Source organism: Carcharhinus amblyrhynchos, chromosome 24, assembly GCF_965287045.1.
Source record: "Carcharhinus amblyrhynchos chromosome 24, sCarAmb.v2.hapA, whole genome shotgun sequence".
Lineage (NCBI taxonomy): Eukaryota > Metazoa > Chordata > Chondrichthyes > Carcharhiniformes > Carcharhinidae > Carcharhinus > Carcharhinus amblyrhynchos.
The window spans coordinates 20,938,445-20,962,259 of record NC_137347.1 but is presented as its reverse complement, the minus strand read 5'-3'; the positions used below and the strand labels follow the sequence as shown (position 1 = coordinate 20,962,259).

General features: G+C 40.0%; 1 protein-coding gene across 3 annotated transcripts in view; it reads left to right on the top strand.

Moving 5' to 3' along the window:
- The window catches only part of LOC145357810 (protein argonaute-3), a 158,376-nt gene that overhangs the window by 39,419 nt on the left and 95,142 nt on the right, over nt 1-23,815 (top strand). For 2 of the 3 annotated variants that reach the window (XR_013889371.1, XM_080211327.1), the window contains exon 2: nt 17,244-17,415. Coding sequence is in view for 2 of the 3 variants with exons in the window: in XM_080211327.1 (XP_080067453.1) it covers nt 17,244-17,415 (172 nt within the window). In the remaining variant the exon portion in view is untranslated. Of the gene's footprint in view, nt 1-17,243; nt 17,416-23,815 lie in introns of those variants that run through there. The other variant, XM_080211328.1, reaches the window with a different exon arrangement.

Sequence of the window (23,815 nt, the reverse complement as noted above, 5' to 3'; positions counted from 1 at the left end):
CACAATTACCACTGAATCTGTTTCAGGTAGGAGTATAGCTTTAGGCATATTTCTCATTTTGATAAATCCAGTCATTGATTAATCTGACATCTGTCTGAAGAAAATATTTCCACACTGACTTTACTTATAACCATTTAGAAAGGATTCCGACTTCTGGATTGAATTTACAAGTTATTGATCTAGGTTCACAAAGTACAAATGTCAGTGCTCCATCAGAGCTGAGAGGAATAAAGCTGACTAAAAGAAAATGCAAAATATGAGTTAAACTAGATAATTCTCCTCCTGAGATTCACATCATAATAGAAACCAATCTCCAGACAATTTGATTCACTCCAAAGATGTGGGATAAAGCAAAGCATGAGCCCCAACATTCCAATCAAAGTACTGAAGGCTTGTGCTCCAGAACTAGTCATGTTCCGAGCCAAGTTGTTCCAGTACGGCAACAACACTGCCATCTATCTGACAACATACGTCCTTCCCACACAAAACAGGAAAAAATTAGTCCAACTAATTACTCCCCTGGCTTACAGTAAAACAGGAGCAAAATAATGGAAGGTATCATTCCCAATGCTATTAAGTGGCACTTACACAGCAACAATCCGCACATTGATGCTCAATTTAAGTTCTGCCAGGACTACTCAGCTCATCCTCAATTACAACCTTGGTCCAAACATGGAAAAAAAATGGAGTTAATTCCAACGTTGAGGCGAGAACATCTGCCCTGACATCTAAACAACATCTTAAGTTGATCTTTCTCTACACCCTAGTTATGACTGTAACACTACACCTGCATCCTCTCCTTCTCCCGTATGTACTCTATGAACAGTATGCTGTGTCTGCATAGCACACAAGAAACAATACTTTTTACAGTATTGTGATGTTAGTGTGCCTTTAAGAGTTTTTTTTAATTCATGCTCGGAGCCGTATGTGATGTCATTGTTGGGAGGAGACAAAAGCTGGACAGGTCAGGTGACAGGGATTCCATTTTCAGTTTCAGTCTGAGTTTTAGAAGGGACAGCAAGTTAAGAAGTGTTCTCCCTCTCTCCTTGTTGTTTTGAAAATTCTGTTGGTTACAAGATCTTGTTTTCCAGAAGGTTCAAAATCTGCTGTTGTCCAGGGCTGGACCAGGATTTCTCTGGTGTTTTGGAAGCTGTCTTGTCTTCAGACTGTTCTGAGTCTCACAAGTATTTGACTGCAGAATTCAACTAATGCCTCAATCCCAATATCATGTGAGCATTAATCTGTGTTGTGTTAAACCTGTGAAAAGGGTCTTTTGTCTGTGGGGTTGGTTTTGATCGAAACAGCTTACATATGTTCATAAAGAGATATACATTATCATGACTGTTCGTAATTGATAAAAGTTCTTGCTAATTTTATTATACATCTTAACTAGATTCTTAAATGAACTTTGTTTGATAAAAGCTCCCTAGTGGGTCACTTAAATCATACCTGAATTTCATACCTGAAATTCCAAAGTGTTTTCTGAAGCTTGCCTGAATCATAAGTTTTGCATTTTGAATTTGGCTAGGATAAGCATGAGAGATTTCGCTTCAGGTATGATTTAAGTGACCCACTAGGGAGCTTTTATCAAACAAAGTTCATTTAAGAATCTAGTTAAGATGTATAATAAAATTAGCAAGAACTTTTATCAATTACGAACAGTCATGATAATGTATATCTCTTTATGAACATATGTAAGCTGTTTCGATCAAAACCAACCCCACAGACAAAAGACCCTTTTCACAGGTTTAACACAACACAGATTAATGCTCACATGATATTGGGATTGAGGCATTAGTTGAATTCTGCAGTCAAATACTTGTGAGACTCAGAACAGTCTGAAGACAAGACAGCTTCCAAAACACCAGAGAAATCCTGGTCCAGCCCTGGACAACAGCAGATTTTGAACCTTCTGGAAAACAAGATCTTGTAACCAACAGAATTTTCAAAACAACAAGGAGAGAGGGAGAACACTTCTTAACTTGCTGTCCCTTCTAAAACTCAGACTGAAACTGAAAATGGAATCCCTGTCACCTGACCTGTCCAGCTTTTGTCTCCTCCCAACAATGACATCACATACGGCTCCGAGCATGAATTAAAAAAAACTCTTAAAGGCACACTAACATCACAATACTGTAAAAAGTATTGTTTCTTGTGTGCTATGCAGACACAGCATACTGTTCATAGAGTACATACGGGAGAAGGAGAGGATGCAGGTGTAGTGTTACAGTCATAACTAGGGTGTAGAGAAAGATCAACTTAAGATGTTGTTTAGATGTCAGGGCAGATGTTCTCGCCTCAACGTTGGAATTAACTCCATTTTTTTTCCATGTTTGGACCAAGGTTGTAATTGAGGATGAGCTGAGTAGTCCTGGCAGAACTTAAATTGAGCATCAATGTGCGGATTGTTGCTGTGTAAGTGCCACTTAATAGCATTGGGAATGATACCTTCCATTATTTTGCTCCTGTTTTACTGTAAGCCAGGGGAGTAATTAGTTGGACTAATTTTTTCCTGTTTTGTGTGGGAAGGACGTATGTTGTCAGATAGATGGCAGTGTTGTTGCCGTACTGGAACAACTTGGCTCGGAACATGACTAGTTCTGGAGCACAAGCCTTCAGTACTTTGATTGGAATGTTGGGGCTCATGCTTTGCTTTATCCCACATCTTTGGAGTGAATCAAATTGTCTGGAGATTGGTTTCTATTATGATGTGAATCTCAGGAGGAGAATTATCTAGTTTAACTCATATTTTGCATTTTCTTTTAGTCAGCTTTATTCCTCTCAGCTCTGATGGAGCACTGACATTTGTACTTTGTGAACCTAGATCAATAACTTGTAAATTCAATCCAGAAGTCGGAATCCTTTCTAAATGGTTATAAGTAAAGTCAGTGTGGAAATATTTTCTTCAGACAGATGTCAGATTAATCAACGACTGGATTTATCAAAATGAGAAATATGCCTAAAGCTACACTCCTAACTGATGAATTTGTACATGGGTGACTGAGTCCTTGGATGTATGTTTAACGTTTCTCTGATATATAGATAAATCCAGTCACACATTGGCATGCATCAATATCCCAGCAAATCCACGAAGAACCAAATAATTTGTTTCCTGTGGTAGATTGATGTAAGAAGATTGACTAGATACCAATAGAACTGTATTTCTTCAAAGTGCCGTGGAATCTGATGCAACCACCTGAGCAAGTAGACCAATGGCTAAAGGAAGGCACGGTCACTTATTTAGTGTTTTTCACAATTTCAGCATTCCGAATGAATGTACAGCTAGTTAAATGCATTTGAAGTGCAGTCACTGTTGCGAGGTAGAGAAATATAGCAGCCAACAAAATTCTACAAATACCAGGTGTGCAATACATGACCAGATAATCTATTTTAATGTAAATTTGTGCATAATTATTAGGTGGGACACAGGAGAATTCCCCCACTCTTTGAATTGCGCAATGGGATCTTTTATATCCACCAGAGAGGACCGAAGGCTTCAGTTTAATGGCTGATCCAAAATATGACACCTCAAACAGTGCAGCACGCACATTCTGCTTCACCAGCGTGTGAGCTATTGATAATGGGATATGATGTAAATTTAAAAGCAAGGATTAGATTTCATCTTCAGTCATTTGATTTTTGTAGTTAAGGGCTGAAAGTTGTGAATAAACTAAAAGACAATGTTATTACCTTAGAAATGTTTCCCTTATTCCTGGTCATCCATTTTTTTAAAGTGTGTAGTGCCGTGGCATGATTTCAGAAGCTATGAACATGTCCAATAACTTATCTAAGTAGTAATTTTTCACGGACAAGGCTAGACCACAGTTTTGTCATGTTGTTGCATTGAGTCATCATTGAAGTATTGATCAACATAAGAACGTAAGAAATAGGAACAGGAGTAGGCCATCTAGCCCCTCGAGCCTGCCCTGCCATTCAATAAGATCATGGCTGATCTGTCGTGTCTCAGTTCCACATTCCCACCCTCTCCCCATAACCCTTAATCCCCTTGCCTATCAAAAACCTATCAACCCACGTCTTAAATATATTTAGCAAGGCAGCCTCCACCACTTCAACAGGCAGAGAATTCCAGAGATTCACCACCCTTTGAGTGAAGAAGTTCCTCCTCAACTCCATTCTAAACCGCCCCCCCCTTTTATCTTGAGGCTGTGCCCTCTAGTCCTACTGTCCTTTCTGAGCGGGAAGAGCCTCTCCACCTCTATCCTATCCATCCCATTCATCATCTTATATGTCTCAATGAGATCTCCCCTCATTCTTCTAAACTCTGAGTACAAGCCCAGTTTATTCAGCCTCTCCTCATAGTTCAACCCCCTCAACTCCGGTATCAGCCTAGTAAACCTCCTCTGCGCTCCCTCCAAGGCCAAAATATCCTTGCGTAAGTACGGCGACCAAAACTGCACACAGTATTCCAGCTGCGGCCTCACCAGTGCCCTATACAGCTGCAGCAAGACCTCCCTACTTTTATATTCAATCCCCCTCGCTATGAAGGCCAGCATCTCATTAGCCTTCCTGACCACCTGCTGCACCTGTAGACTGGGTTTTTGCGACTCATGCACAAGGACCCCAAGGTCCCTCTGCACCGTCGCATGCTGCAGTTTTTCACCATGTAAGTAATATTCCTTCCTACCATTATTCCTACCAAAGTGGACAACTTCACATTTGCCAACATTAAATTCCATTTGCCAGTTCCTGGCCCATTCGCCCAGCCTATCTAGATCCTTCTGCAGACTCTCCACACCCTCCGCACAATTTGCCGTTCCACCAATCTTGGTGTCGTCAGCAAATTTCGACACCGTACACTCGGTTCCCTCCTCCAGATCATGTATATAAATGGTATTCAAAAATACTTCCCATACTTCAAAAATGAAGTATGGGAACTTGCTGGTTTTACACACAGCCTCCCTCCGTCTCCCTGCACTATCTCCCTCAAAAACTGATAGGCCTTGGATAGCAAGGCCAGTTATAGTGTCTGATGCCATGTTTTCCTGAATACTGTATACTCTGATGGAACCACATAGCTTTACATCATCTCAACCAAGATCTGTTTTCCACTGAGTCATCAAGAAAGCTGACCTTACATTTGATAACAAATTCCATTTGTGATTCTGGTGTACAATTGCTGCCTTCAAGAGTCCCATAATTATCCCATTTGCTTGTGAATATTGCAATTTAGTCTGTGGCTTGTCATAATTTGCAAATTTTTGGGATCTACCCAGATGTCAATTTTATATAGTTTTATAAATGTAGATCCTAGAAAAGTACCAAAGGCTTTTCCAGAGGTTCTTGCTATGAAATAAGATATCTTCCATTTATTTAACATTCCTATTTATTCCCTATTATCTAACTATCTGATTTATTAACAACTCTTATCTTCAGAGATTTCATTTAATGCGAGTTTAGAGGCAGCTGCAGAGGCAGGTACAATTTTGTCTTTTAAAAATCATTTAGACAGTTACATGGGTAAGATGGGTAGAGAGGGATATGGGCCAGATGCGGGCAACTGGAACTCAGGGGTTTAAAAAAAGGGAGGCATGGACAAGTTGAGCCAAACGGCCTGTTTCCATACTGTAAATCTCTATCACTCTATTGTGAGATATCTTATTAAGTGTCTTCTAAAAGTTAACGTGTATATCTACTCTAATATTCCTATGCAGAAATTTTATCACTTCAAATTGTTGGTGCCAGCCTTCAATCGCAGCAGGTGATGGTTTTTGCAATAATGGCAACTATATGTTAAGCATTGCCAGGTATGCCTGTGCAGTCTCAGCTGCATTTGCTGCAGAGGAAGACAGTAGGCTGCAAGAATGCACAATTCACTGGCTTCTGTTTTCTTTGGGTCCCCTTCTTTGCAAGCTGAGCTTTTTGTTGATTCTTGCCTCTTCCAAAACCCTTTCAAATGGTCAGCCTCCAGTCATGGCCATCAGCAACTTCTCCCAGTTGTTTGCATCAGTGTCCACTATCTTCATATCAGGCTTGTAGATGCTAGGAAATGGAAATGTGGGACTCCCAGGAGGGTGTGACCTTGTGGCTAATTCATGCAGAAGGTCTTTGGGTATATGGCCATCATCCATCCAATGAATATGGTCAAATCAGGGTAGATATACTCGTGTAATGAGTGTATGCTGATAGATTTAACATGTTGGCCTTTGAGTTGGTGACCATACCCTATCAAGAGATGCTGAGGGTTCATCAGAAGCATTGAAGGTGGAACCTGTTCAACCTTTTCTCCTGCATCCACATTTTGTCCAGGTAACACCACTTTCGAGGAGTGCGCTGAGGACAAGGACTTGGTAGACTAGCAGTTTCATTTTCTCAGCCAAGCTGCTGCTGTTCCACTCTCACCTGGCTTGGATATAATAGCTGTAGATTTTATAGTGCTTCTGTTAATTTCAACATCAAGGAACAGATTATTGGTGATTGTCGAGTCTAGATTTGTGATATATAATTATCTATTGGAGGGAAATGGTGATACTGACCTAGTAATCCAGAGACCCAGGCTAATACGTGGATTTAACTTCAACCCAACACAGCAGAAATGTCAACCTTTGGGGCGGCAAGGTGGTATGATGGTTAGCCTCTCAGCACCAGGGACCCCGGTTCAAACTTTTGGCTTCAGATGATTGTCAGTGTGGAGTTTGCACATTCTCCCTGTGCCTGTGTGGGTTTCCTCCAGGTGCTCTGGAGTTTCTTCCCACAGTCCAAAAAACCCCTCTGTCCCTTAATGTCAAGGGGATTAGGAGGATAAATGTGAGGTTATGCGGATAGGACAGGACCTGGGTGGGATTGTTGTCAGTGCAGGCTCAATGTGTCAAATGGCCCATCCTGCATTGTAGATTCTATGATTCTTACCCAGTCTGGCCTATATGTGACTCTGAACCTCCAATAATGTGGTTGACTCTTAATTGCGTCATGAGGTGCTTAGCAAGCCACTTAGTTTGAAGGTAATTGGGGATGAGCAACAAATGCTGACCTTGCCAGCAATGCCCTCATCCCATGAAAGAATTTTAAAAATCTCTAGTGTCACATTGTCAATGCTGATAGTTGACAGTATGGCAGCACCTTGAAAGACAAATGTCGTGATCCAAGATGTTGCCATAGTTCAATAAGTTTCAGAAAATTGGTTAGGCATGACTTGCCTTTGAGAATGCATGTTGATTTAGAATTATTACTTTAAATTTGAAGTAATCTTAAATTGAAAATTTTGACCTCTGTAATGTGTAAATAGAGCAAGTTGACTTCTCTAGAGGTTGTTCAGGATTTCAAGGTTTCGAAGTAATGTTTGGAGGTAGCTGATGTTTAGAGGTCAAACTAATTGACAGAAGTGTTTCACTCCCACCCACCACCTTGTGGGTAAACACTGCTTTTTGTCCAAGTATGAAGATGTTTGCAACAAGCTGAAATGTGAATGCTCGCAGTGAGATTTTGTAGCATTTGTACTAAAATTGTCACATGTTAGTATTCCTAAAAGAATGGCTTTTCAGATTTTGGTTTAATTGTCAAATGCAGTTTTAGTATTGATATCACATTTTTAGTGAGTTTAGTCACAAGTTTTACTGAGGAACTGGAGGAAACCAGCATTAGTAGAGATTGATGGGATTGAAGGTGGATAAATCCCCAGGTCCTGATGATCTTCATCCCAGAGTAATTAAGGAAATGGTCCTAGTAATAGTAGATCCATTGGTTACTTTCCAAAATTCTTTTGACTCTGGACTGGTTCCTACAGATTGGAGGATAGCTAATATAAGACTGCTATTCAAAAAGGGAGTACAGAGAAAACAGGACCAGTGACCCTAACATCAATACTGTGCTAAAGTCCACTATCAAGAATTTCATCACTCAGCATTTGGAAGGCAGTGGTGTAATCGGTCAAAGTCAGCATGAATTTGCAAAAGGGATTTATTGGAATTCTTTGAGAATGTAACTGGTAGAGTTGACTGAGGAGAACCAGTGGGTATGACTTATTTAGACTTTCAGAAGACTTTCGACACAGTCTCGCATAACAGACTACTTTGTAAAGTTAAAGCACATGGGATTGCATGTAATATCTTGAAATGGATAGAAAGCTGGTTAGCAGATAAGAAACAAAGACTTGGCATAAATGGGTCTTTTTCTGATTGGCAGTCAGTGACTGTTGGGGTTTCGCAGGGATCTGTGCTCAGACCCCTCTGCTTATCTTGTATGTTAATGATTTGGAAGAGGGAACTGAATGTATTATCTCCAAATTAGCAGATGATACAAAATTGGGTGGCAGGGTGAGCTGTGAGGAAGATGCAGAAATGCTTCAGTATGATTTAGACAGGCTGTGTGTGGGCATATGCATGGCAGATGTAGTCTAATGTGAATAAATGTGAGGTTATCCACTTTGGTAGCAATAATAAGACAGATTATTACTTGAATGGGTGTAAATTGAGAGAGGTGGATACGCAGTAAGACCTTGGTGTTCTCGTGTGTCAGTTGCTGAAAGTAAGCATGCAAGTACAGCAGGCAGTAAAGAAGGCAAATTGTATGTTGACCTTCATAGCGAGAGGTCTTGAGTATAGGAATTGAGGTGGTTTGCTGCAGTTGTATATCTAGAGTTTTGGTAAGGCCACACCTGGAGTATTGTGTGCAGTTTTGGTGTGCTTATCCAATGAAGGAAGTCCTTGCTATAGAGGAAGTACAGTGAAGGTTTACCAGGCTGATTCCTGGGATGGCAGGTCTGTCATGAGAAGAGACTGAGTCAGTTAGGATTATATTCACTGATAGAAACTTATTAAATTCTAACAGGATTAGACAGGGTAGATTCAGAGAGAATGTTCCTAAATGTAGTGGAGTCCAGATCTTGGGGTCATAGTTTGAGGATAAGGAGATAAATCTTTTAGAATAGAGGCGAGGAGAAATTTCTTCATTCAGACAGGGATGAGTGTGTGGAATTCACTACTACAGAATGTAGTTGAGACCAAAATGTCTGATTTCAAGGAGAAATTAGATATAGCTGTCGGGGCTAAAGGGATCGAGGGGTGTGAGGAGAAAGGGGGAACAGGATATTGAATTCAGTGATCAGTCATGATCAAAATGAATGGCGGAGCTGGCTCGAAGAACCAAATGGCTTACTCTTGCTTCTAGTTTTTATGTTGCTATACAAGTAACCTTTAAACCCTGAAAATCTCTGTAATTGGAGGTCGACTTATGTGTCCATTTTAAAATATGAACTACTGGTTGTCATTTTAAATTGCAAAAGTGCTCTGAATTAAATCTTTGATTCATTGAATAAAATGCATCAATTAATTCTACAAGGATAACTTTAACCACAATCAAAACATTTACAAAATGATCAAATTCATAGAATTCATTCTAAGTCATTTTAGTTATGGCATTATCATGAGGATCCCATTTTGCTGCACTATATGACCCTACGGCTCTGACTAAATCTGCTCCAAAGGCCCATCAAATCTGCACTGACAATAACTATACTAAAGTCATGCTAATCCCACTTTCCAGCACTTGTCCTCTTTCCTTGAATGTTATATTCCAAGTGCATATCCAAATACCTTTTTAAAGGTTGTAAGGTTTCCAGCATCCATTATCTTCCCAGGCAGTGCATTCTAGATTCTCACCACCCTTCGAGTGATCTCTTTTTCTTAAATCCGCTTTGAATCTCCTGCCCTTCACCCTAAAACTATCGCCGAACCACCTTCGCTGTTTCCCAGTCCTCTGGCACTTCCTCTGTAGACAGAGAGGAATTAAAAATTTGCACCAGAGCCTCTGTAGTTTCCTGCCTTACCTCCTACAGCAGCCTGGGATGCAATTCATCCAGGCCTGGTACTTTGTCTGTTTTTAAGCCCATCAAAGTGTCCAATACCACCCCACGTCCTATGTCAAACTGCTCAAGATCCTCCCAGTCCCTTTTCCTGTATTACGTCTTCCTCGTCCTGAGTGAAGACCAGTGAGAAGTATTCATTTAACATCCTCCCAATGTCCTATGGCTACACACACACATTACCCTTTGGTCTCTAATGAGCCCTATCCTTCCCTGGTTAATCTCTTCCCCTTCATGTATTTATACAATTTTTTAGGATTTTTCCTAATCTTGTTCACAAGTCCTTTCTCGTGCCCTCTCTTTGCTCTTCTAATTGCTTTCTTGTTCCCTCTTGCACTTCCTATATTCGTCTAAGGCCACAGCTGAAGTGTTCCCTTTGGACTTGCTAAAAACCATTCTCCTCCTCTTTTTCCAGTCCTGCAATGTCTTAGATATCCAGAGTTCCCTGAACTTATTGCTCCTACGTTTTCCCCCTACAGGGAACATGTTCCACCTGTACTCCCCATTTCCTTTTTGAATGCTTCTCACTGCTCTGTAGTAGATTTCCTTGCAAGGAACTGTTCCCAGTCAACTTTGGCCAGACCCTACCTTATTTTAATAAAATCTGACCCCACACACACACACGCCGCGCCGCCGCCGCCGCCGCCGCCCCCCCCCCCCCGCCAAAAAAACCAAAATCATCTTTTGCAGGCCACCTTTCTCCTTGGACTGTACCATGTTGCAGTTACTATTATTAAAATGCTCCCCTGCTGCCACATTTAAACACTTGTCCAGCTTTGTCCCCCAAAACAAGATCCAGCACTCCCCCATCCCTTATTGGCCTTCTACATAATGATATGAAAAACTCCTCTCAATACATTTCAAGAAATTCACCCCTTTTTAACCCTTTACGTTATGACTATCCCAATTTATGTTGGGGAAGCTGAAATCTCCTAGTATAATTACCCAATTGTTATTCTTACACATCTTGATGAATTGTCTACATATCTGTTCTTCTATTTCCCACTGCATCTTTGGGAGCCTATAATACACTCCCCCAGGAATGTACTGTTCCCTTTTATATTAAGTTCTACCCACAAAGCCTAGTTTGAAGACGCTTCTATGATATCACCTCCTTATTGCAGTGATTGACTCCCTACGCCACTTCCTTTTTACATCCTCTACGGTCTCACCTAAAGATACCCCAGGATGTTAAATTGCCCGTTCTGCTCTTCCCTCAACCATGTCTCCCTGATGGCAACTCCATATCTCACTTCCATGTGTCAGTCCATGCCCTTAAGTCTTGTCTATTACACTTCTAACATTAAAGACTATGTCAAGAGAGTGAAGACCTTACTTTATTGCCTTGACACAACATTTGGTGCTTTTGTTTTCAGAATCATCCTTCCACTACAAATCACCACCTTCCTCTGCTAAAACTGTAGACATTTATGTTCCATAAAGCAGCTACACCAACTAGCTGATGCTCTTAAATCTTTGCTGGACTTGGATTTGATCTGGCCTGCTTAAATGTGGATATATGCATTGCTGGGCACTTTATTCATAGTGCACTTGGCTTGGGCATTTTCCATTCTTGTACCAGTTTTTCATTAACATCAAATTCTTCGCTTTAGTACAGTTATTTGATGAATTAACAAATGGTACAACTTTTAATTTGAAACCAGCTTCTTAATTCATTCTCATTGCCGGAGGATCCGTTCCTGTTTGTTGTTTGTCACAGATGTTCTGTTCTGTGTGGGCATGTGTTAAATTCTTATGCATCATCTTGGAAATATGGCCTGTACCATTTGCTTGATCCAGTGAGCTAACTAATAAAATGAGTGAAACGTGCATTTCTGGGGTGACTAATTGAGACCAACTTCTAATGCAAGTATAATATTTTGTGGTAGAAAAGGGGGTTGATTTGTATGGTCAGTATAGATGTACTCAGTGCAGTTGTCTTGTCTGCATGCTTGTTTCATTTTCAAATGTCTATTTTTCAGTTCCTCTATTTCCCCCACATAATTTAAAATTTCACAAAAATAACTTTGTACTTGCTTGTTGTGGCGCTTAGGCACATAATGTAACCCTGATTCCTCAAGTATGTGACCAGATCGTACCTAATATATTTTACTTATTCAATTCTCTGAGAGAATGATAAGTGGTGGTTGGTTCCTTGCTTAAGCAGAACTTTTTATAAAACTTTCTAGTTCTCATTGGATCGATCAAGAAAGACTGAACTGGCTAAGGTTCTCTTCCCCAGGCAGGAGAAGATTGAGAGAAGGCTTTTTAAAATAATTTCATGGGATGTGTGTGAGTCACTGGCAAGGCCAGAATTTGTTGTCCATCCCAAATTGTTCCTGGACCATTGCAGTCTTTCTGGTGTAGGTTCACTATTGGAAAGGGGTTTTAGGATTTTGATCCAGTCACGGTGAAGGAATGGTGAAATAATTTGAAGTCATGATGTATGGCATGGAAGGGAACTTGGTGGTGTCCCCAAGAGCCAGCAGCCCTTGTCCTGGTAGAGGCCTTGAAAATTGAGGGCTTTTGATACGATTACATAAAGTTGATTTTTTTTTTATTTGAGGGAGTGCAAAACTAGGGTCACCAATATAAGCTAAAGAAGAAGAAATTTCATTAGTTCAGTTGTGGTGAGAATATGGAACTCTATCAGATGGAGTAGTTGAAGTAAATAGATACATTTAAGAGGAAACTAGATAAATACATGGGTAAAGGAATTGATGGATATCTTAAGGGGCAGAATTGAAATAAGGAATAAAGAGGCTTGTGTGCAGACTAAACACCAGCATTGGCCTGTTGCACTGAATAACCTATTTCTGTGCTATAAAATTCATTGTGATTGTTTGTAATGATTGCAGCATCCTTTGTGACAAGAATTGGTTCAGGTTTTCTGTTTAATTTCTGAAATATGCATTAAGATATTTTGGTGGGGAAAAGGGGCCACTGCTGGCCACATATATTGAGTTCACGATTTCTTTTATTTTCCAAGGTAAGTTGTGGGGGCTAAAGCTTTAGTGAGTTTTTGAACCTGCATTGGATGCTTTATGCTTTTAGTACTCTTTGTGGGGGTGAATTCTAAAGTTTGCTTGATGAATAATCCTCTCCATTATTTGACATTTCAAGTTCTGAATGAATGGTGTTCTGTGGGCGGTGATATGGACTGCGTCACTTCATGGGTGGGTGGGTAGGAGTATTCAAATCGAACAGGCAGTGTTAAATCCAGAAATAGTTTTGCATTTGAACTTTAAGAAAAATCACGTTTGGAACTGTCTGGTTTTTGCCTCCAACAAATCAACAGTTACGTTAGCTTTTGCAACATTTCAAAATAGTTGGTCTTTCCCTTCAGTCTGAGGAAGTAAATCTTGTGTGAGGACACAATCATCCAGATCACTGACGTATCCTGTGGGTGGTAGGGTGTTTCCTATAGCGTGTGCCTTTTTAATGGAAATTAAAAGTTGCTCATTTATTGAGGTCAGCAACACAACTATGTGATGGGATCAGGGCACTTGGGGAAAGGGGTGTGGTGATTAACTGCAGTATAGCTTTCTTACACTGTACTCGAGCCTCTAGTCTGAAATAAATGTGCTGTAATTTCCTATTGGCAATCTTGGTGTCGCAGTAATTTTCATCTTCCTGTTTTTATTTTTTTAAATAAGTGTAGTTGTTAAACAATCTGCAGTGACTTTTAATTTGTTCTTTGCACGTTGTTGAGGTTGATTTCTGTTCCATCCCCCATCCTCCAACGCAAAACAAGTCTCTATGTAGCTTTGTATGTTTCCATTACTAAACAGATGGACACTTAACTTCCAGAATGCTAGTTTTGTTTAACATTTAACTTTCATTCACTTTTTCTTCCTGGTGATATTTGAACCCAAAAGCTCACAACTTAATTGCAATCTCATTTTTATTCTGTGCATTGCACATTATGCTCTTTTATTCTCTCATCACCTGTGCAATTCCTTAGCTTGAATAATGCCTTGTTCCTTGATCTCCATATGTTTGGTGCTAAAAAGTAAAGGAATATTACCTGAATGATTCCATGTCCCCTTCCATCCCAGAGTAGGAGAGCCAAACTCACCCAATTTCGGAGTCAGTTGCGTGTACAAATGTAGAGGGGAAAAACTATTTTCAGGGATCTATGTCACCACAGAAGTTATTAATATTTCATAAGACAGAATGTTCACCGTATGAGCCATGCTGTTTTTGCTTCTTCTGCAAAAAACATGCAGTAAACACCAACATGTACAATATCAATTCTAAATGTCCTATCCAGTTTTAGTTGTAACAGTGTTGTTGATGAACATACAGAATACTTACAAAGCTTTCTTATTTAATCTTAGATTACTTTCTCAACTAAATACACCTTCTCTCTTCAACCCTTTTATTTCCTTTGTACTTGTTGCACTCATTTGCCATTGTAATTACAATCAATAAATAAATGACATATAAATCACTAGTATAAAGGAAATCAACACTAACTAGTTTTATGTCTTTTATTGCTGTCATACTGAATTGATATATTTATACTTGGAAATTTGTGGCATTTTCATTTCCTGGGAAGGGAGCATTACTGGCAAGGCTGACATTTGTTATTTATCCCGAATTGCCTTTGAGAAGGTGATGGTGAGCCAGTGCCTTGAATTGTTGCAGCCTGTGATTTATAGGTACTCCTAGCCATGCTGTTGGGGAAGGAGTTCCAGGATTTTGATCCAGTGACGGTGAATGAACAGTGATACAGTTGCAAGCCAGGATGGAGTGAGACTTAGAAAAGAATGTGCAGGCAGTGATGTTTCCATGCATCTGGTGTGATGTTATTCTATACCTGTTGAGAGATGTTGGAGAAGGTGACTAAGCGAGTTGCTTCCATTCAATTTTTAGATGATACGCATTGCTATCATTGTGGAGGGATTGAAAGTTTAAAGTGGGGACGAGATGCCAATCAGGTGAGCAGCTTTGGCCTGAATAGTGTTGATCAGCTTGAATGTTGGATCTGCACTCATCCAGGCAAGTGGTGATTATTTCATCATGCTTCTGACTTATGCTTTGTAAACAGTGAAATCAGGAGATGAGTTATTTGCCACATAATTTCTAACCTCTGGTCTGCTCTTGCCACAGTAGGATTTATATGACTGGTTCCTCTACTATTTCTGGTTTATGGTAACCCTCTCTGTGCAGGTGGGGAATGTTGGTGGGGATCAGTGCTGGTAATGCTGTTGAATATCAAAGGAGATGGTTAGATTCTTATTGATTGGAGGTGGTTATTGCCTTGCACTTGTGCAGTGCAAATGTTACTATTACTTATTAACCCAAGCCTGGATGTTGTTCAGGTCTTGCTGCATGTGGGTGTTACAGTTTCAGCAACAGAGGAGTAGTGAATAGTACTGAAAACTTTGCCACCATTAGCAAACATCCACAAAGCAGTTGAAGATAGTTGGGTTTAGGGCACTATGCTGAGAAACACTTGCAGTAATATCCTGGGCTTGCTATAATTGGCCTTCAACAACAGCCAATTGAGACCTTAACCCTTGATTTTCAGTTACTTCAAATTTGCTGGGGCTCTTCAATGTCAAAGGCAGCCACTCTCACTACACTCCTGGAATTCAGCTCTTTTGTCCATGTTTGCACAAGGACAGTTCTGAAGTCTGGGATCGAAGGTTTATGGCAGAACCCAGCTGAGCATCACTTAGCAAATTATTGCATGTCTGTACTACTTGATGGTTCCATCAATGATATTTTCTGCCTGATAGTGATTGAGAATAGACTGATGGTAATTCGCTGGATAGGATTTCTTCTACATTTTGTGGACAGTATATACCTGGGCACTTTTCCACATTGCAAGGTAAATGCCAGTATTGGAGCCATATTGGAATAGCTTGGTTAGGTGCAAGGCTAGTAGATTGGGGAACTTTGTCACTTATGTTGGTTTGTTCACCCCACCTACTTCAGGCCCAGTCTGGCAGTCATGTCTTTCAGGACTTAACTAGTTCAGCCAGTAGTGGTGCTAGTGAGCCACTCTTCAAGATTGTCATTGAAGTGCCCCGTCAAGAGACATTCCGTGCCCATGTTGCCTACCCTCAGTACTTCTTTCAAGTGGTATTTGAAAGAGAGGGACACTGATTCATCAGCTGAAGGAGAGGATGTTTCCTTGCCCCAAATTCACCTGATGTCATGAGACTTGTGGGGTCCAGAATCAATGCTGAGAGCTCCCAAAACCACTCCCTCCTGATTTTTTTTATATATGCTATTGTGCTGCCACTTCTGGTGGATCAGTCCTTCCATTGAAGCCTTCCATTGGCTGTAAGGTATGATTTGGTGAGTTTGACTGTATCAGGCTCTTGATTAACTAGTCGATACTCCCAGTTTTGGCACAATTCTTCAGATGTTAATGAGGAGGATTTTGTAGTGTTGACTGGGCATTTCTGGTGCCCAGGTCAACGGCAGGGGGTCTGTCCAGTTTTATCTTTTTTGATTCTTATAGCAATTTGATACAGTTGAGTGGCTTGCTAGCCCATCTCAACAGGCTGTTGAGAGTTAACTTCATTGCTGTGATTATACAGTCACATGTAGGTCAGACTAGGGAAGAAAAGCAGATTTCCTTCCCTAAAGGACATTTGTGAACTAGATGGGTTTTTAAAATAATCCAGTAATTTCATGGTCACCATTTCTCAGACTACAATTTCAATTCCAGACTTATTAATTAATTGAATTTGAATTCCACCAGCTGCCAAGGCTGTAATGTGATTTGGAGCCAAGTGGCCCTTGCAGAACCCAAACTGAATATCAGCAAGCAGGTTAGTGGCGTGTAGATGCTGCCTCATACCACTGTCAACAGTTCCTTCCGTCATTTTGATGACTGAGAATAGATAGGACAGTATATGACCAGATTTGGTTTTCCTCCTTTTTGTAGACAGGATATAACTAGACTATGTTTATTGAGTACATATCAATTTGTAGCAACTCTTTTCTGTATATTTGCATTTCCTTGTTAGTAGTTTAAGTCATAATATCTTGTGTATATGGATGAAATTTATTCAAATTAAATCAACATAATTGTTCTAAAAAAGGAACAAGTTTTAAAGAAATTTATGATGGCCTAAGACGCAACTTCAAATGGGTAAAATTAAGAAGTTTTAATTGTATAAACTTGAAGGATTAAATTTTGTTTTTTCGTTAAGCAACCTCATCCCCAACCTAAGGAAAAGCTTCCAACCTCAATGCTAAATATTTCAGGTCTTTGATACATATAGATGTTAAAATCTTGTGCTTTCCTGTGGCATTGCAATGTTGTATATGTCAAATCAAGTGTAGATTGACTTAATACCTAATAAGATGTTGCTGAGTTCTTGATGTTGTCAAGGTCCATCATTTTAGGGAGGAGCTGATTAGCTTCTTCAACTAATTTCACTGAGTTTTTTTCTTCTTACAGGAGCTGTTGGGGCTCAGCCCCTCTTCACGGTGCCAAGGCGTCCAGGATGTGGTACCATGGGAAAACCGATTAAACTGCTGGCCAACTGCTTCCAAGTAGATATCCCAAAGATTGACGTCTACCTCTATGAGGTAGATATTAAACCAGATAAATGTCCTCGCAGGGTAAACAGGTGCGTATGGAGAAGGGGATTATATTTGAGGTGGAAAATCAGGAGCATTAGTTACTTGCATATCTGCTTCTTTCTTACTCAGAGTATCAAACAAACTGATTATGTTGTTTAGCAGCATGTTATGTGAAGTGCATTGTTGGATAATTTTGACTGCTGAGTTGTCATCAAAGAACAGAGATTAAAGTGTACCATAACCATTTAAATAATATTTAACTGAGCAATAAGAGGTGTAATAAGTCACTTTCAATATACAAATGCAGAGACTCATAACTGGTATTGGCTTATGAGAAGACCAGGGAACGTCTGGATACATTTTAGAAGGTCAGCAAATGTTGCTTTCTGACTTCATGTATTTGTTCATAACCCAACAAAACACTAAAAGTTTTTTGACTTAACCATAGACACAGCCAGTGCAGAAGAAGGCCATTTAGCCCTTTGAGCCTGCACTGATTCCACCCCCCCGCCCCGCGCGCGCGCACACACACACACACACACACACACACACACACACACACACACACATTTACCATCACTAATCCACTTAACGTTCACATCCTTGAACACTAAGGGCCAATTTAGCATAGCCAATCCATCTAACCTGCACATCTTTGGTTTGTTTATTTTCTGATACGGTTGTTTCACAATACCTTAAAATAGCAAGTCACCATGTCTTCAGACTCTCATTACTTGAAGGTGTCCTGTTCCATCTCTCCTTCACATTTGGGTATAACCAATTGTTCATTAGTGTAGTGGGGTGGTAATATATTTCCAACCCTGTCACCACATCTAGTTGCTTCTGAACAATAATTGGCCGAATGGTGTGGTTTGATTTTTCTGTCTGTCCCACTAGTAAAGCAATTCTTAGTCTTGGCACTTCCCAAACACACAGATAAAAGTGACCATGTAAGCAAATCAAATCTGTAAACTTATGTCCTACCAATCTAACGTATTTTACTAGACTACCCAAATCTACTGCCCCATCACTGGGATTTAAATGGTAATAACCATTCTGCTGCAATCTCCAACTATTCCATAAGGTCCATGTTACAAAACGATTTATAAAATCTTTGCGGAGACAAGTTTCAGAGCATGTCCAAAATATTGCTTACTCTTCTATAACATAACTAATACAATTAAGCTGTTACCTCATTTCAGCCATTATAAAAACACTCAATGGCATGTTTTATTATTGAAGGAATATGATTTAATTTGACTTGAAAGCAGCCAGCATTTATAAACTTCAATGTGTGATCAAATATTTCAGTTGCGATTCCACCTACTGTCTTGGCATGCACCAATTTAAATTGGTGCTACACTGAATTGGAAATTAGATTTTTATTTCGTTTGGAGAAGAAAACTTGAAGAATTAAGGTCACAACTCTGGAAAGTTCTTAGATTTTAAAGAAACTGCTTTAATGGCACTGGAGTAGTCGTCTTCCAAGTCAGTTTTTCAGCATGCTGTGTGAGTAATACTGTCATCTCAAGAAGACATGAAAGAAAAAAATATACATCATCCTACCTACTTTATAAAGTTAAATATATATTTAAATATAATGGACAAAAGCTTTACATTGACTGAAACCTTATTACCGCTACAGTATGCTATTATCCCTGGTAACCAAGGAAGACCCACAAAACCCCTTTACATTTCTAAGGCAGGCTCTGGCCAATGGAGATGATCCATCTCCGAGGACAAAAGACTTTGTAACTTATAAATGAATGAAACATTAACCATCTCAAGAATCCAGATTTGGAATATGTACCCTTTGTCCAAACCAAGAGGAAGTCAGACTGTCACATGAACCTCACCCCAAGCTGCTATAACCTGTTGTGAACCTTGTGAAGCTAAAGGAGGCAGTCTGTCATCTTCCATCAAGAAAAGAGCATTAGAACTAGACATCTGTCTGGGTTTAAATTGCCTGATCCTCATCTATACTATTTCTGCTGGAAAGTCTGAACTTCTGTACTAGTGCTTGCTGCAAGACTAATTAATCTCTAGAAACTTCTCCTATAGTGCAAGTCATCGCTGTTGGAACAGTGGATTACCCCAGATCAGTTAGCCTCTCTGAAGGGATGCACTATTGGACTTTTGATTCTAAACTCATGTGAAACAAATTATTTTTATTTTGTCTCTGATCTTTTGCCCTGTACCTTTTTCTTTCCCTTTTCCCTCTTTTATTGTGTGAATGTACCAGGGGTTAGGTAGTAATACCCCCTCTCCACATTTAAGTGTGTGTAAAATAAACTAACTCTCTGATGTTACTCTATCCCAAATTTGTGCATTACTAATAGAGGATTGGATACTTCAAACTGAGGGGTTCAGGAAATTATTCTTCCACTTCTAAAGGGGGGAATCAAAAATTGAAAACCTTTTCTGCTTACGGACAGGTGCTGAAGGGAGGAATGAGGTCTGTTTTAAATTAAACCCCTTCCTGTGTGTAACAATACTGTTTCATAATTCAATACACTATAGATCACTTCTTAGATAACTAAGTTAATGTAAAAACGTGTAATTTAGAGGCAAATGGACAGCTGAGAGTGATGTGACATTAATCTCTGGGAATCCCAAATGACATTTCCATTCACCTGAACAATTATATAACAGTCATGTGGATCCTAAAACTAGGTTGTAGCATTATATAATTTGAAGGGTTTTTTAATATATAATACACACATTGTGAAGTTCATAGTTGCTTTCAATTTCAGGAACTTGCTGTGCAAATCATTGGGTAGATGCCAGCAGCTTATATCTGAAGTCCACATACAAGGGTTATTGCTGAATGTGGTGTCAGGTTTGAGGGATATCTTGTTATAAGCTGATAGTGAATGTCATTGCTGTTGCAGCACTTCGGTGTTCTCTATATGCAATTCAAATGTTTGAGGTGGTGTCTATGGTATATTTTCACTCTTGCAGGCACATTAAATTTTGAAGTGGTGCAGACTTCTATTAACTTCCCAAAATATGAATTGTATTTCAGTAGAGATTTAACCTGTAGGATTTTAAATCCGAATGTTGCTTTCCATTTGGACATTATCCAGGTCTTGCTGCATTTGGACGTGGACTATTTCAGTATCTGGGAAGTTGCAAATATTGTTGAAGATTGTGCAGTCATCAGCGAACATCCCCACTTTTGACCTTATGATGGAAGGAATGTTGGGACTTCGTTGTCATCCTCTAAAACAGATGTTAATAAAAGTATAATTTATTTAACAATGCCCCCAATTCTTGTAATCTTCACTACTGAATTATCAGATCAGTAAATTTTAAACGTTATTTGACGTGGCCTTAATTGGGTTTCGGCCTCAAGATCATGTTGGACATTAAGGTGCCATTGAATTGAATTTTGTTCTTGAAATATAATACCTATTTAAAGTGAGTTAGTGAAATTTGATTTCTCTCAAAGGTTGATTCTAGTGGAGTTTATACTTATTAGTTAGTTATATGGCAGCATATGAAATTCATGAATTGTAATGTGAACAATTATAGATCATCAATTTATACAGAGGGAACACATTTATTGTTGGAAAATTGCATTCCTGGAGCAGGAGCTTCCTGTCTTCAGAGGAATTAGTTATGCTGTGCAGCATCAGTTTGTCAGGAATTTCTGTATGCTATTCATCAGAGTATAGAAATCAGGACGTTGCTGCCCATTTTACCCTGCTCTTTCACAAGTCATGTGATGCTGGCACCTAATGGATTATGGATTCCAAGTTGAAATCCATAATCAGTGAAAGGGTGTTATGTTGCTGCACTTGCCCACAAGTTACCCACTAAATGTACCAGAAAAGTTGAGACTGGTACATTCAAGTGTAAGTGAATTTTTAACGGCATGAGAAACTTTACTGCCAAACAAACTCTGGCACCGAAAAAACTCATTTTCAGAATTTAATTATTGTTGAAAATTTCATAATTTAAAAAAAGTTCCCAACCCTTAATCTCATCTTTATTTGCCTCTCATACACTTCCTGTGCATAATTTTACAATGAATTAAATTTTCTAATTCATACTTCCTCGTTTAGAGTGGCTGAAAATTCTTCTGATTGGTTGCTGAGCCATACATTTAACTTGATGCACTTATGCCCAGATGTGGGTGTCGCTGGCTTGGCCAGCAGTTATTGCCCAACCTTGAGAAGGTGGTGGTGAGCTGTCGTCTTGAACACTGCAACCCCTGTTGTGTAGGTGCACCTGGTGTGCAGTTAGGGAAGGAGTTCTAGGATTTTGACCCAACGACAGCAAAGGAATGGCAGTATATTTCCAAGTAAGGAGAGTGGTGGTGTCCCCATGTATCTGCTGCCCTTGTCCTTCTAGTTGGTAATGTTTGTGGGTTTGGAAAGTGCTGCCTAAGGAGTTTTGGTGAGTTTCTACAGTGCACCTTGTAGAGTACACACTGCTACCACTAGCCGTCAGTGGTAGAGGGTGTGAATATTTGAGGTATCAAGTAGGTGCTTTGTTCTGGATGGTGTCAAGCTACTTGAATATTGTTGGAACTGCACTGGTCCAAGCAAATGAAGAGTATTCCTTCGCACTCCTGACTTGTGCCTTGTAGATGATGAACAGGCTTTGGGGAGTCAGGAGGTAAGTTAGTCACCACAAGATTCCTATCCTATGTCCTGCTCTTGTAGCCACAGTATTTATATGGCTAGTCTAGTTCTGTTTCTGGTCAATGGTAACACTCAGGATGTTGTTAATGGAGGATTCAGCAGTGGTAATGCCATTGAATGTCGAGGGGCAATGGTTATAATCTCTCGTTGGTGATGGGCATTGCCTGGGACTTGTGTGGCACAAATGTTACTTGTAGGTCTAAGCATGGAAATTGTTCAAGTCTTGCTGCATTGGGCATGAACTGCTGAAGAACTGCAAATGGTACTGAACATCATGCAATTATCAGTGATGGAAGGAAGGTCATTGATGAAGCAGATGAAGATGGTTGAATCTAGGATGGTACCCTGAGAAACTCCTGCAGTGATGTTTTGGAACTGAAATGATTTGGTGTCCCAACAACCACAACCATTTTGCTTTGTGCTAGCCATGGCACCAACCAGCAGGGATTCTGTTTCCCACAAGATTCCCATGGAGTCCAGTTTTGCTAAGGCTCCCTAATATCACAGTCGGTCAGTGCTGCCATAATATCAAGGGCAGTCGCTCTCAACTCACCTCTGAAGTTCCGATCTTTTTTCCATGTTTTAAGCCAAGGCTGTGACGAGGTCAAAAGCTGAGTGACACTGGCTGAACCCAAATTGAGCATCAGTGAACAGATTATTATGCAAGTGCCGCTTGATAACATTGTTAATGATCCCTTCTATCACTTTACTGATGATCAAGAGTAGACTGATGGGATGGTAATTGGCTGATGGGATTTGTCCTGCCTTTTCTGTACAGGACATACTTGGGCAATTTTCCAAATTGCCAGGTAGATGCCAGTGTTATAGCTGTACAGGAACAGCTTGACGAAGTTCATGGAAAGGTCTGGAGCATGCCTTCAGTACTATTTCCAGAATATTGCCAGGTCTTTGCAGTATCCAGTGCATTCAGCTTTTTCTTAATATCATGTAGAGTGATTCAAATTAGTTGAAGACTGGCATTTTTGATGCTGGGGACCTCTAGAAGAAGCGAGAATGAATCATTCACTCGGCATTTCTGGCTGAAGGTTGTTGCAAATCCTTCAATCTTGTCTTTTACGCTGATGTACTGGCCTTCTCCATCATTGAGGACGGGATATCTGTGGAAGCGCCTCCTCCAGTGAGTTGTTTTAATTGTTCACTGCCATTCACGACTGGATGTGTTAGGACTGCCAAGCTTAGATCTGATTCATTGATTGTGGCTTGGTCTATCACATTCTGCTTTCCTGTTTGGCATGTAAGTAGTCCTGTGTTGTAGCTTAGGTATGCTGCTTCTGGCATTCCCTCATACACTTTTTTCGCCAGGATTGATTCTCTAGATTGGTAGGAATTGTAGAGTGGGCGATATGCTGGGCCATGAGGTTACAGATTGTGGTTGCTGTTGCTGATGGCTCAAGTCTGCCTGCTTCAGAGGGTGCTGGCAATTGTACCATTTTTCCTCTTTGATTCTTCAGTCCTGAGTTGCTAGATCTGTTTGAAATCTATTCCTTCTAACAGGGTGGTAATGTCATGCAACACAATGAAGGATATCCTCAATGTGAAGATGGAACTTTGTCTTGTCATGAATCATGCTGATGTTATCTGTGAGGGTGTCCCAACTTGAAGCACCAGTTCGTGATTGTGTATAGTTTTGTTTTTGGAATGGAGGAGTCACGTGAAACCCTAGTGAGAGTAACCAGTCCAGTCATCATATAATAATTATTACAGACTATTAATTAATGAAAGAAATGCACACAAACAGGACTACAATACTCCAAGTATATGAATCACTAAACACACA